Source organism: Rattus norvegicus, chromosome 8 (assembly GCF_036323735.1).
Source record: "Rattus norvegicus strain BN/NHsdMcwi chromosome 8, GRCr8, whole genome shotgun sequence".
NCBI classification, from domain to species: Eukaryota; Metazoa; Chordata; class Mammalia; order Rodentia; family Muridae; genus Rattus; species Rattus norvegicus.
The window spans coordinates 115,933,972-115,949,000 of NC_086026.1; the positions used below are offsets into that span (position 1 = coordinate 115,933,972).

Consider the following 15,029-nt stretch of genomic DNA (forward strand, 5'->3'; position numbering starts at 1 on the left):
CACAGATGTGAGCTGTATGGCTGTGCGGATGGTGGGTCGAAGGATGGATGGAATGATGGATGCTCGCCAGACTGAGTGCCAGCAGTGGGGATGAGCAGCTTGACACAGAGAACGTGTATCTCCTCCCACCTTGTTTTCTGTTCAAACCGTTAAAGAGCCCTAGGCCTGCAGGAGGAACTTTAGCAGACCCTGCTCTTCATCCCTTGTATTTTATCTCCCCATCTGACACTGGCGCCCTCGAACAGAGAGAACTCCAGTCCACCTACCAGCCTGATGCTCTAAACTGTACCTACTCAGAGTGAGTGAATGACTAGAGTAGGCTATGGGGTATCTATTGGGTTTGAGAAAGAGGCTCAAAGAATTGGGCATTTGATTCCCAGTTGGGGGGGGGACTGGGGGGCATTGCAGCCTTCATGGAGGCTTTGAGAGTTCATGGTCCTACCCCATTTCCAGTTCAGTCTCTCTGCTTTACACTTATGGCTGAAAATGTGATAGCTTAGGCTTCTGCTCCTGCCACCACCAGTCCTACCACTTGCATCCATGCCTTACCACCACGATGGATTCTTTTTTTTTTTTTAGATTTAATTTATTTATTATATATAAGTACACTGTAGCTGTTGTCAGACACACCAGAAGAGGGCATCAGGTCTCATTACAGATGGTTGTGAGCTACCATGTGGTTGCTGGGATTTGAACTCAGGACCTCCGGAAGAACAGTCAGTGCTCTTAACCGCTGAGCCATCTCTCCAGCCCCACCAGGATGGATTCTTATCCCTCTGGAATTGTAAGCCCCCAAACCTCTTCCTTCTGTAGGTTGTCTTGGTCACAGTGTTTCATCCCAGCAACAGAAAAGCAACTAAGCCGGGTGGTGGTGGTCCACGCTTTTAATCCTAGTACTCAGGAGGCAGGCAGATTTCTGAGCAGGAGGCCAGCCTGGTCTACAAAATTGAGTTCCAGGACAGCCAGGGCTGTTACACCAGGAAACTCTGTCTCCAAAAACAGACAGACAGACAGACAGACAGACAAAGTAACTAATCCCAGTAACTAAAAGTAAGGGTCTAGAGTTGGAACTCCCTGGAATGTGTCTGAGTTCAGTCCTCAGAACCAACTTACTTGTGTGGGACTTTGTACACAGGTGAAGGAGGCCAATTAACTATGTGTCTATCTCCTGTTTTTCTGTTACAATGTAACAGGACTGACATAAACAATACCTGCAAGGGACAATAAATAACTGTAAGGAACACTAGTGATTTACCCCAGACCTAAATAAAGACATGAGCCCACGCTGCCAGTGCACAAGCTCCCAGAGGTCTAGGATAGGCTCTGCCGGCTCACACCCGTGTCTCCCCATTATTATGAAGAACGCTTGGCACCTGTGGGCCCCTGACAGGCATCCAGGGGTGGAAGCTTCCTGGTGTGCCTCCTTCACCCAACCCTGCTTCCTCCAGAGTGTCCCAAATCGCCGTTTGTTACTTCCTGGCCTTTTAACAATTCTATCATGTTGATACCAAATCCTCACACTATATTGTTTAGTTTTGTTTGGGGCTTTGAACTGAATGTAACTAACCCCTTGCAATTTGCTTGCTTCCGCCGCCGCATTAATATAGTTTAGAGGCTGCTGCTGCTGCTGCCGCTGCTGGTGATGGTGGTGGTGGTGGTGGTGGTGGTGGTGGTGGTGGTGGTGGTGGTGGTGGTGGTGGTACACGCCTTTAACCCCAGCACTCAGTCAGAAGCAAGCAGATCTCTTTGAGTTCAGGGCCAGCCTGTTCTACAGAGCAAGTTCCAGGACAGCCAGGGCTACAGAGAGAAATCCTGTCTGGGAAAACCAAAAATAAAATAAAATAAAGTTTAGGATTCACTCCTGTGGCTAGGGGAGCTGCAGTTGATAGTTGATTTCTGAATTCTGTCACTGCTATTCCTGGAGTTCCTAGTTTCTGCTTAGGAACAGAGCTGCTAAAAATGTCCCCAAAGCTGGGCTGAGTTATTGTTCTTAGAATTATCACTGATCTTGTTCCCAGGCAGGTAGACACACACACTTTTTTTCCCTTTCCCTAGACCCCTTGCGTGCACCAACAGGTCCTAGCCACCGACCGACCTGGCTTTTGTAAACTCAAGGCAGCCAAGGGTGAGCCCTGGGGGGTGGGGGGGATGTTGGGTCCGAGGCACAGGCACAGGAAATGTCTCACATGAGAACCCATGCACTCTACCTCGAGTCCTCCACAGACACGTCAGATTCTGCTGGTCCGATTGGAACAGGAAGAAAGAGAACAGGAAGGAGACCTGCTGCCAGGTGGTGCTGGCATCAGATATCCAGTTCTTCCTCATGGCTTCAGTGTCTTCATGGAGGGAGGACAGATAACCTCAGTACTATCCCCTCAGGGGCGTTAGGGAGCACCCTCGGGTGCTCCGTGGAGGCTAGTTAGGATGATTTCCTGGCTCCTGCTTCAACTTCATTCCAGTCCACCCTGAAGTTCTTCATTGACCCACCCCTTTCCAGATGACTTCCGTGCTGCCCTCCTGCTGAGTTGCCTTGGGCTTGCCTTCTGGCCAGTTGTGTTCCTTCTCCCTGATGTGTCCCAGTGGCCCTGGTATATGGAGCTGGGGATGGCTTTGATAACATCACTGCAGGTAAAACACCCACCAGATCCACACATGTCCCGGCCTCCAGCCACCACTGTCTGTCCTCCACAAACCCGTGGGTCCCCCATGCTCTCCACCAAGCCTTCTCTATCCGGAAGACTCCAGGTCTGACAGTGTCCCTACTGTGCTCTGAAGGGTGGTCACAGGGCAGCCCCTTCAGCTGGCAAAAGAACCTGACACACTATAGACAGGTGAGATGTGATTGCACAGCAGGGACGGAGTCCAGCGCTTGGTTTCGTAGTCACACCTAATTTTCAGATGGGGATGCTGGGTTTCAGTGTCTCACACAAGGAACAAGACTTAAGTCCAGATGCAGGCCTTTGCCTGATGCCTGGTAGGCCTGCATTCCAGGCAAAAAGCCAAGAGTGTACAGGGGGTGGGGAGCACTCTTGTCCAAACAGACTATGCTATGCTGTTGCAAAGAGCCCCCAAGCCACACCTCAGCCAGGCTAGTCATCCTGATACAAAAGAGCAGGGGTGATAGCTACCTGCCTCCAGCCCTGCTCCAGAAGCCCAGCCCCTGAGGCGTAGACCTGGAGGCTAGAGGGAAATGAGAAGGGACCAGGCTCCCTTCTTCAGACTGCACCCTTTCCCACCTGCCAGCACGCACTCTTCTCCGGCTTCCTTTCAGGGAACCCCCTCCTGGCTGCTGCCACATTCCCTACAATGCCGCCCCCGCACCCCCAGGCCCCTCCTCTGCGCCAGGGTGGGAGCCGCAGCGATTCAAGTTATTTTTAGCCAAACTGCCTCCTCCAGGAGATTCAAGTCAAGGGGAAGCCGCCCCCGCGCCTCCAGGAGCTGCTTGCGGAAAGCGACCGATTAAAACCAGTGCTGCGCGGGCTGGGTGCCAGGCGGGCAGCAGGCGGTGAGACAGTCCTCTCCTGAGCTGGCTCCGAGTGCTGCTGTGCGTTGTTAAGAGTGCCGGGGTCCCCATATGCCCTTTATTGCCACCACTCAGCCTCTGGCCTTCAGCCCAACCTACCGGTCCTTCTCCAGCCTCCGTCCCAGGCCACACCCTCATCGCAAACCCATTCCAAGCAATGCACCAAGAGGACCGGCAGGGCAGTCTCTCCTCCCATCAGGGGGAGATTTAAGAGTAGGGAAGAGTAGCCTTCATTTTGCCTGTCTGGGTTTCTGCTCCATCAATCTATCCATTCATCCATTCACCCATCCATCCATCCTTCTTTCTCTTCCTCCTTACTTTTTCTCCCTCTCCTAATTGTCCCTCTTCTCTTTCAGTGAGGTCTCCTGTAGCCCAGGCTGTACCAAACTCACGGATATCCTAGACTCCGTGACTTCTGATCTTTCCGTATTTCCTGAGCACTGCGGAGTTACAGATACATATCATCAAGTAGGGCTCAAGTCACCTTTCGTCTCTTGGGTGAACGGCCAGAGAGCACCTGTGTGAGCAAGTCATCAGGGTCTTGTAGATGCTTGGAATGGATTGATCCTGAGACCCCACCACAACCCTCCACTGTGGGGTGGGGTATTTGGTCAAGGCAACAAGCTTCTGGAGAAGGATTCTGGCAATGTGAGCGTGCCTGAGAATATGCAGAAGAGTGGGGACTGGGATAGGACATCTTGGGGATGAGGGGGCTCTACATCTCTCAGCTGCAACGGCTGCCTCAGCTCCCTCTACCTGAAAGCCATTTACAGAGAAGGCATCAACTTCCTTTTTCAAGCTGTCCACAGAGTTCAAGTCCAGGAGAGTGCCCAGGAGTAGTTTGATGGAGGAGAAAAGGCTCAATTCACTTTCCGGAACTTCAGTCTTATCTGTATCATAGGATTATCAAAAAGTCCCAGTGAGAGATGGCTCAGTGGTTAAGGGCACTGACTGCTCTTCCAGAGGTCCTGAGTTCAAATCCCAGCAACCACACGGTGGCTCACAACCATCTGTAATGGGATCCGATGCCCTCTTCTGCTGTGTCTGAAGATACAGTGTATTTATATAGAATAAATAAAAAAAAGTCCCAGTGAGAGTGTAGCAAGGTCCGATCATAACCATACAAAGCTTCCCAGAACACACACATACACACACATACACACACATACATACACACACACACACACACACACACACACACACACACACACACACACACACACACTGTCAGCTCTCTGGAGTTTCAAAGATGTAGTATCAGTTCAAGGAAGTCTGGATCACCTTGGAGAACTGTGGGAAGCACCTGGCCTTTGTCCTGTCCACCCTGCTATGCCCTTCTTCCCTCTGTCTGAGCCCACAAGGGGGTTCAGAGGCCTCTTCTCCATCTCTCGCTCCCTTTCCGCTCAACCTCTCCACTCTGGGTGCTGTGTTCCGCAGCCTCCAGCCTCTTGGTGGTGGCAATAGTGCTTTGCCACTCAGACACAGAGTTTGGGACTTACTTACCCCTTACAAAGCAGCTGCTAACAGCCAGGTGGAGCTGGAGGGTCCCTTTGTATCTAGTGTCACAAGAATTTCCCCAGCCTGTGTGGAGGGGAGTGGAGAGACAAGTGGAAAGGTTTAGCAGTCCCTGGACAACAGTTGGTTGAGTGTCTTATCCGGTGCCATCCAGCTAGAAAATAAGTATGCTGGGATAGGAGCCCCAGTGCTCACTGCCAACATCTCCCTTCTTAGAGGACACATGAGGCATTTAGGGGCACCCCCTGCAGATCTCCCACTCTTCCTGTAGAACCAAGGACCAGAGGCAGATTTCATTCTCCTTTCAGCACATGCTGCTTTGGGTTGATGGTGGGAGGCAGGGACTTCTCAGACTCCAGGAGCTCATGGAGGTGGGGCAAGCTTTCTGGGGAACCCCTAGGAGGAACTGCTTTCCCCTCCTTTCCCCTATTCCTTCTGTGGCCTTTCTTGCTTGGCATGCCCTTCCCTCCCTGCCTAACTTTGCCACCGAACCACCTCCTTCCCTGCCTCAGTTTCCCTACCCATAAGCCTGTTGCTCTTCAAGCCCGTTCAGGGATTGTGTCCCTAAACTTGGCAAGGGAGGCTCCCAGGTCACAGCCTTGGGCTCCTGGAAGAGGGCAGGAGCTCAGAGAGAGTTGAAGCTTGAAATCTTTGGGCCTTGATAGTCATCCATTCAGAGGAATTCTTTGAAAGGTCACGTCATCCTGCCCTCTCCCCTTCCCAGAGCCTTCCAGATGATCCCCAGGGAGGGGAGGTCCTGGGAGGTTGACAGAGCTTTAACCCTAGGGCTGCTTGGTGAGCAGAGTCCTCTCTCCCCTATCCCCAGGTCCTTCTTTAGCCTGGGCTGGGGTTTGGAGGTGAGGGGGATGAGAGGGGAATCCAGGCAAGAAGGGGTTACAGGAGAAAGGGGAACTGGAAGGGGGTTGTGGTTGCCAGGGCAACGGCATTGCTGGGACCAGTGGAGGCTGCTGGGGAGGGAAAGGAGAGGGATGTCCCTCTCAGCTCGCAGCTTCATTCTTCCTGTTCTTTTGCTCTTCGTTAAAAAAAAAAAAAAAAAAAAAAAAGGAATCGCCTTACCCTCCTTTTGTGTCTGGAGGTGGGAGAGGGGAGCCACTTCAGGGATCTGCTCTGCCTTGCTAAGCTCACCTAGTCCAACCCTTCCCTCCTGCCCTCCAGTCTGCTCAACTTCTTACTCTGAGCTTGGTTCTCACCTGCCAGCCTATCCTCCCAGAGCAACAACATGGCCCTGACCTGAGCTGGTAGGAGCTTGTTCCCCTCCCGGGGACACACATAACTCCTTTGTGAGCCCCATGAAGGTTGAAAGAGGGTCTGAGTAGCAAAGCCATTCCTACCCCAGACTCCAGATATTCCAAGTCATTGTTGGCCAGAGAATCCAGGGACTTTTTATGTCACCTGGATGTCATGTGCTATTCTTGCATGGCCTCGTGGGAAATAAACTATCTCACGTTCCCCTGGATCCTAGTGTGTACCTAGACCATAGTAGCTCTCCTCGGGGCTGTGGGTTCTCCAGAAGGACCCTCTTTCCCCAGCTGTGATGTGGTCGTGACCAGGACATCTCTGTTGACCCCAGCTGCTCTGCTATGCTATATCTAGAGCCGATCTGAGGCTTCCTACTCATTCAGTGTTGGGTGCTGCAAACTGGGGTTCAGTGAGAGGAAATGCTTTTCTAGCCCATGGAAGTCGGAATTTAAATTTAAGTGTTGAAGACTGTCCCTTTAACCACCGGGAGCCACAGTTTTGAGAAACCTGGAAGTGGCTCAGAGAAGCTGTACCCAGTGGTGCCCAGGGATTGACCTTTTCTTCTGTGGGGAAAGATAAGTCACTACCACCTTTAGTCTTTAGTCCAGGGTGACCTGGACCAACCTAAAATCCAGGGGCTGTATCTGCAGATCTGTCAGCCAGAAAGGAATGAGAGGTGGCTAAGTGGGTGGCTGCAGGATCTTCCCAAGGAAGGGAGCAGAGCTGCTGTTAGTTGGCCTGCTTGCCTGGAGCGGCTGAACTTCATCTATGGTCCCATGCTGCCCCCTTGTGTTCAATCTCACATTCCCCACGTGGACTGCATTAGCCCTACATTAGCCCAGGATCTTTGAAAACCTAGGCTCTTTGAAGGAAGTAAATTTAAGAATTGTATTTTGGGCTGGAGAGATGGCTCAGTGGTCAAGAGCACTGACTGCTCTTCCAGAGGTCCTGAGTTCAATTCCCAGCAACCACATGGTGGCTCACAACCATCTGTACCTCTTCTGGTGTGTCTGAAGACAGCATAAATAAAACAAACAAAAGGGGCTGGGGATTTAGCTAGGGGCTGGGGATTTAGCTCAGTGGTAGAGCGCTTACCTAGGAAGCGTAAGCGCAAGGCCCTGGGTTCGGTCCCCAGCTCCGAAAAAAAAAAAAAGAACAAAAAAAAAAAACAAACAAACAAAAATAAGAGAATTAACAGAAAAAAAAATTGTATTTTTAACCCTTCATTCCATGTTGTTTTGTTTGCCTCTGGTCTCCATGACTGTTTGTATATCTCTTGTATTAGGGCACTCACTTCCTCTGGGAGCAGACAGTGATTTGGAAACAATGGGGCTGGGGTGGGGTCAGGGTCTCTCCTACTCCAAGATGACCTGGAATCCCTCTTACAGTCAAGGATGACCTTGCATTTGTGAAATGCATGCGTTTAATTCTTTCCATCGTATGTCAGGTCCCCACATATACCCAGTATGGTGAAGACCCTGCTAACATGTTACTTTGCTGAGCTGGTTCCTCTGAACCTAATTGAGGTGTTGATCTGGAAAGGCCAGAGAAGGCTGTGTGGTTTATAGGGATGGCATGAGGCAGATTGTTCAGTCCAAGTTTGCCTTGGACTTGGCTCGGACTTGTCTTGCCTTGCTTTAAATCCCTCTCCATCTTCTGTCCAGGATGAGACAAGCAGACCCCTGCGCTGCTGAGTTCAGCTTGAAGACTGCATAGCTCAGAGGAACGCAAGAGGGTTCAGACCTCCACTCACGCTGGGGTCAAGGCAAAAACCACTTCCTCAAAGACTACTGGGCGTGGTGGCATACTCCTTAGATCCTTGGGAGGCAGAGTGGTCTCTGAGATTGACGCCAGTCTAGTGTAAATAGTGAGTTCAAAGCCAGCTGGGGCTACACAGAGAGACCCTGTTTCAAAAACAAATGAAAAGAAAGAAAACCACAGAAGACACAAGTAGAATGGAGGGACCCTGGAGGAAGCATTCTTCACTGCCTTTTTTGTACCTGAAGTGCCTTTGGTATTTGTTATTGTTTATTCTCCTCTTCTCAGAATAAATTATCCATGTAATCATATATTGTAAAGCTGGGGATAGAACTCAGGGCCCTGCATTTTCTAGGCCAGTGTTCTACCACTAACTTGCACCATACACACCAGAATTGCGATCTTAGATGTGTGAAATGAAATGAGGTTACAAAGGGTTTTCGTTAAAACATTGTTTAAAGATTTATTTATTCAAGTACACTGTAGCTGTGTTCAGACACATCAGAAGACAACATCAGATCATTACAGATGGTTGTGAGCCACCATGTGGTTGCTGGGATTTGAACTCAGGACCTCTGGAAGAGCAGTCAGTGCTCTTAACCACTGAGCCATCTCTCCAGCCCCCAAACATTTTTTTATTTATTTGTAGGATCTTATTTGTGTTTTGCCATGTGCATGCCTGGTACCTGCAGGGGTCAAAAGAGGTCATAGGGTTTCCCTGGAACTGGAATTATGGATGGTTGTAATGTGGGTGCTGGGAACCAGGTTCTCTGCAAGAGCAGCAGGTGCTGTCTTTAACAGTTGAGCCAGGGCTGGAGAGATGGCTCAGTGGTTAAGAGCTCTGACTGCTCTTCCAGAGGTCCTGAGTTCAATTCCCAGCAACCACATGGTGGCTCACAACCATCTGTAATAGGATCCGAAACCTTCTTCTGAAGACAATTACAGTGTACTCACTCTATAGTGTACTCATATATGTAAAATAAATAAAAATCTTTAAAAAAAAAACAGTTGACCCAGCCCACCGGACCTGTAACAGAGGGTTTTCATGACAAAGATGTGTACACATTGTGACAAGATGTAACTAACTTAATGACAAAAGGGTTCCCAAGTAACATGTCACTTATGAAGAAGATACACAGAGTAGAGAATGAAAGGATAAACTGTTGCTAGAAAGAAAACTATTCTTGGGCTATGACTGGCCTTCACACACATCACACCTTGAAAACTATCGTCTGTCGGGCTGGACAGCTGGATCAATGGTTAAAAGCCCTGGCTTCCAGAGGACCTAAGTTTTGTTCCCATCACCCACATGACTGCTCACGACCATCTTTAACTCCAATTCCAGGGAGCCTGGTGCCATCTTCTGATCTTCCTGAGCACCAGGTGTTGGGATTAAAGGTTTGTACCCCGACATCTGCATAAATAAAATTTAGAAAAAAGAAAGAAAATATGTGGCTGGCTGGTTGCTCCAGGCTATGGATGCCTTGGACAGGTCTCATTGAGTTATAGACAGAGAAAGGTTTTCATCCTCTGCCTTTGTAGGCTGGTAGCTGACCTTTCACCTAAGTCTCTTCCTATGGTCCCTTCCTGTCATTTCCCAGCACTACTGCATAGACAACCGCCATCTTTGAATTTGCCTCTCCATCAGACTGTGGCTTTTCCATACTGTTCATTTTACTACTGTCAATTTTAAAAAATTGTTCTTTATCTTTATTTTGTGCACATGTGTCTGAGGGTGTGAGATCCGCTGGAACTGGAGTTAGATATTTGTCAGCTGCCATGCAGGTGCTGGGAATTGAACTTGGGTCCTCTTAAAAGGCAACCAGGGCTCTTAGCTGTGGAGCCACCTCTCCAACCCCCACTGCTAACTTTTCAAGGAGTTGTTGGAAGATGAGTGTGGATGTGCACACGCCAGAGTGCATGTGTGGAGGTCAGAGGATAATTTGGGGGAGTTGGTTCTCTGCTTTCACCAAGGGATCCGGAGTTTGGAGTTTGGGCTTGTGCAGAGGGCTTCACCTGACAGTCTGAGCCTGGTCCCTTTAAAGTCATCACAATTCCCCTTGGTTTTTTTGTTTGTTTGTTTGTTTGTTTTTTTATTAAAGATATATTTATTTTTTGTATATGAGTACACTGTAAATTCAGACACACCAGAAGAGGGCATCAGATCCCATTAAAGATGGTTGTGAGCCACCCTTGGTTTTTTTGTTTGTTTGTTTGTTTGTTTGTTTTATTAAAGATATATTTATTTTTTGTATATGAGTACACTGTAAATTCAGACACACCAGAAGAGGGCATCAGATCCCATTAAAGATGGTTGTGAGCCACCATGTGGTTGCTGGGGATTGAACTCAGGACCTCTGGAAGAGCAGTCAGTGCTCTTAACCGCTGAGCTATCTCTCCAGCCCCCATAATTCCCCTTGTTAAGCCCCACCAAAAATAGTTACCTTTCATCCCTCTGTTCCAACTTCTGGCCTCACCACTCCTGTTGACAGTAGTTCTTGTTTTTGCAGACTGTTTCTGAGTTCTAGATGTCCTGTTTAAAGAATTAAAGCCCAAGAGCTACTGGTTACTACCCAGGACTTCCTTTTGTGGGTCTCAGACTTCTTAAAAATATTGATCAAAACAACAACAACAAATGAAACAATAGCAACAAAAAAGGGCTGGGCTTGGTAGTGCACACCTTTAATCGCAGCACTCAGAGGCAGAGGCAGACAGATCTCGGAGTTCAAGGCCAGCCTAGTCTACAGAGTGAGTTCCAGGAAAGTCAGGGCTATGCAGAGAAACCCTGTCTTAGTAAATCAAACCAACCAAAAAAGCAAACTGTTGATGGACAGGTATGATAGCACTCACCTTTAATCCTAGCACTAGGGAAGCAGACAGAGGGTGGATCTCTTGTGAATCTGAAGCCAGCCTGTTTTACATAATGAGTTCCGGACATCCAGAATTACATAGAGAGACTCTGTGTAAAGAAAAAAAAAGTTGGGCTGGAGAGGTGGCTCAGTGGTTAAGAGCACTGATTGCTCTTCCAGAGGTCCTGAGTTCAAATCCCAGCAACCCCATGGTGGCTCACAGCCATCTATAATGAGATCTGATGCCCTCTTCTGGTGTGTCTGAAGACAGCTACAGTGTACTTGTATACAATAAATAAATAAATAAATCTTTAAAAGAAAAAGAAAAAATGTAAAAAGTACAAATCTTTAAAGGGAATGTGCCTCATAATTCATTTAGTACTGCTCCCCAATACTGCATAAAAGCAGGTATGGTGGCTCATTCTAAAATCTTAGCATTCAAGAGGTGGAAGCAGGAGGATCAGAAATTTTCAGCCGCTCTTAGCTGCATAGCAAATATGAGGCTAGCCTGGGACATATGAGGCCTCATCTCAAAATAAGTAAAACTGAAAACGTGTAAAATGTATAGGGCCGTGAGATGGTCACCATGCCTGACGACCTGAGTTTGTTTCTTTGATCCACATGGAGAGGAGGAGAGAACTGATCCCTAAATTATCCTCTGACATCCACAGGCATCACACACACACACACACACACACACACACACACACACACACACACACTTTAAAAGTTAGATTGGGGGCAGGAGAGATGGCTCAGTGGTTAAGAGCACCGACTGCTCTTCCAAAGGTCCTGAGTTCAAATCCCAGCAACCCCATGGTGGCTCGCAACCATCTGTAAGGGGATCTGATGTCCTCTTCTGGTGTGTCTGAAGACAGCTATGGTGTACTGATATATAATAAATGAATAAATCTTTTTAAAAAAGTTAGGTTGGTTGGAGAGATGGCTTGGTAGCCAAGAGCACTCAGTGCTCTTCCAGAGGACCCATGTTCAATTCCCAGCACCCACATGCAGCTACCGCCATCTGTAACTCTAGCCACAGAGATCCAGTATCTTCTTTTGGCCTCACTGGGAGCCAGGCATGCACATGGTACGGATTACGTGCAGGCAAAACACTCATATACATAAACAAATAAAAACTTCAGAATAGATATAAAGGGGACCCCGGGCCTCCCTGGTACATGGACTGTGAACTGTTAGGCAAAGAAACAGAGGGCAACTGAGGTGCTGGGAAGCACCAGCTACTGGATCCAGATCTCTCCCTGCCTCTGCCTGCTTCTGTCTGGCCCAGAGACCGAATTTACGGCCTCCTGCATATTAGACAAACATGTACCAAGCTACCACACAGCTATATTACCGCCATAACCTATCCAGTCTTTTAACTTTTTAATTTTATTTTTGATTGATTAGTTAATTAATTCATTTTTGGCTTTTTTGAGACAGGGTTTCTCAGCGTAACCAGCCCTGGCTGTCCTGAACTCGTTTTGTAGACCAGGCTGGCCTTGAACTCACAGAGACCCACATGCTTCTATCTCTCTAGTGCTGGGATTAAAAGTGTCCACCACGGGGTTGGGGATTTAGCTCAGTGGCAGAGCGCTTGCCTAGGAAGCGCAAGGCCCTGGGTTCAGTCCCCAGCTCCGAAAAAGAAGAACCAAAAAAAAAAAAAAAAAAAGTGTCCACCACCACTCCTGGCTTTTGAATCCTTAAAAATCACTATTTTTATGAGCCTATATGTGGGTGTTTAAGGCAGAGGACAACTCTCAGGAGTCTATCCTGTCCTTCCACACTTGGATACAGGGTTTGAATTCAGGCTTGAGCTACAATTAGAGACGGGGTATCATGCTACCTGGCTGCTCTGGAACTCACTACCTGAGTGCTGGGATATCCTGACAGTATAAGGTGAGGGTTTTTGTTTGTTTGTTTGTTTGTTTGTTTTGTTTTGTTTTTGTTTGTTTTTGAGATAAGGTCTACCTGAGTTATTCAGTTGTATCTCAGACTTAAATTCTCCAGCCTCCAAGTAGCTGCAATTACAGGCCTGTTTCACCACACCGGCTTCATCTCGCATTTAGTGCATGTAAAAAGAAACCGCAAAACTGCCACTCTGTGTACGCTTTTGAACCAGACTTGGACTACAGTTGCCCCTTTTCTGTCATCTTCGGCATCCCAAATCTAGTCTATTCTTTTTCCTAGTTCATTCTTCACCATTTTCAGGCAGCCAGCACCCTTGTGTGGCAATCTGCACTCAGCTCCCAGCTCTTCCTCCTCTCTTCTGCCCTCTACAGTTCATTACACACAGGAGCCAGGTGAGGTTTTTAAGAACACAAATTCTTCGCTCTGTAACATTCATCCTTCAAAGGCTCCCTTGGCTTTCGGGTCTTTAAGTCTGGCCCAGGAGCGAAGTCGGCACTGGAGGAAGTGAAGGAAGAGGACAGACACAGGGCTGGCCGCCGTCGTGGTCCAAGCGAGGACCACGCTCTTAACCTTAGAAACATAAGGATGCAGTTGGATGATGGAGAGTTATAATCCAGCCTTGTCTACAGAGCAAGAAAAATCCTGTCAAAAACAGGGGGGAGGAGTTAAGCAAAGAAAGAAATCCGTGAGACTGCAGAGGGCGGGGTCAGGCTCTAACCCCTCCCCTGTCTATGCTTCAGCTTTTTCCGGCCTTGGAACCTTTTTTCTCTGCCAGCCGTGAGGGAAGCTTTTCCGTTGGACCTTCCGGCGGCGTCGGCCCTATTTCCCGTGCTGCACAGCGGGCCTTTCTCTTTCTCTTCCGGTCCCAGGCGCTGCGGGAGCCGCGGCTTACCGTGAGTGTTGGCCTTACGGCATCCGATTCCATCCGTGATTGTACGGCGACTGTGGGTCACGGGCATGCGACACGGGTCGCAGGAAGGACAGGGCGGGCGGCTGCTCGACTATGGGGGCGTAGAGACTGCCGGGCGGGGGTGGTTGCCCGGTCGTCCTCAGGGAATGGATGAAGGAAAAAGCGGCCCCTGGGGCCGGCAAACTTAGTTTCAGGACCTCATTGCTTGCGTTTGAGAGGTAGGGTCCCGTTTTGTGAGTACGGCCGGGCTGGTGGATGTCGTAAATCGGAAAGCTTCTGCTGCAGCCTTTTTCTGGTTTCTTCACGTTGCACCAGTTCAGGGCGGCCGAGGTGTCCTGGTCAGGTCCCAGAACTGATCTCATGTCTTTCCTGCAGGTGCAGACATGGCCAAGTCCAAGAACCACACCACACACAACCAGTGTAAGTTCCTTGGTCTCTAGCTGGTGCCTGTACCCTAGCAAAGATTGCTTTAGGGTGACTAGATTAGAGCTGAAGGGAGGACAGGTCTCCCTTCAGGTGAGCCTGAAGCTGATGTATATTTAGGTACTTTTGAGATTACAAACTTGGGGGCCAGGAACCTGCTTGAGATGCCCACAGTGCTTTGCACCCCTTCCTTGAGTATTCTCAAAAGGACTGTGCCAACCGTGATGTTAGGTGGTCTTATTAGAACATAACTCATTTTATTGATCTGTAAATATTTGTCACCCTACAGCCCGCAAATGGCACAGAAATGGCATCAAGAAACCCCGGTCACAAAGATACGAATCTCTTAAAGGGGTGAGTAAATACAGCGGATCATAAAATATCCCATGGGGGCGGAGGTTGGGGAGGAGATGGGGTTTCTTTGTATAGCCCTGGCTGTCCTATGTAGACCAAGCTGGCCTCGAACTCAGAGAGATGTACTCAGGAGTGCTGGGATTAAAGGTGTTGCCCACCTCCTCTGGTGACTCTTAGAACTGCCCTTTGATGTAATGGCTTCCCAAGGAACCTTCTGTTCCTTGCTCTCCCCTGCCAGACTCAGAAAAGCTTTGACTTTCCCAGTCCCTGATGTAACTTGCTCCTAAGAAACTAAATGCATTATAAATGGTTGTGAGCCACCTTGTGGTTGCTGGTATTTGAACTCAGGACCTCTGGAAGAGCAGTCAGTGCTCTTAACCACTGAGCCATCTCTCCAGCCTTAATTCTGTACATTAGATCATACCCAGCATAAGACTGGGGATAACTGAGCCTGCACCTGGTCTGTTTGCTGCCTGTAACCTTGCTCTGATGTGAATCTGATGGACCAGGCTTGGTATCTGACACT

The 15,029-nt window shown here is 48.8% G+C and overlaps 1 protein-coding gene across 5 annotated transcripts in view; it reads left to right on the plus strand.

The window, feature by feature from the left end:
* The window catches only part of Rpl29 (ribosomal protein L29), an 893,235-nt gene that overhangs the window by 877,529 nt on the left and 677 nt on the right, over positions 1-15,029 (plus strand). For 2 of the 5 annotated variants that reach the window (XM_063265012.1, XM_063265014.1), the window contains exons 2-3: positions 14,070-14,146; positions 14,439-14,503. In XM_063265012.1, coding sequence (XP_063121082.1) covers positions 14,110-14,146; positions 14,439-14,503 — 102 coding nt within the window. In that variant the 5' untranslated portion in view covers positions 14,070-14,109. 5 annotated transcript variants of the gene reach the window in all.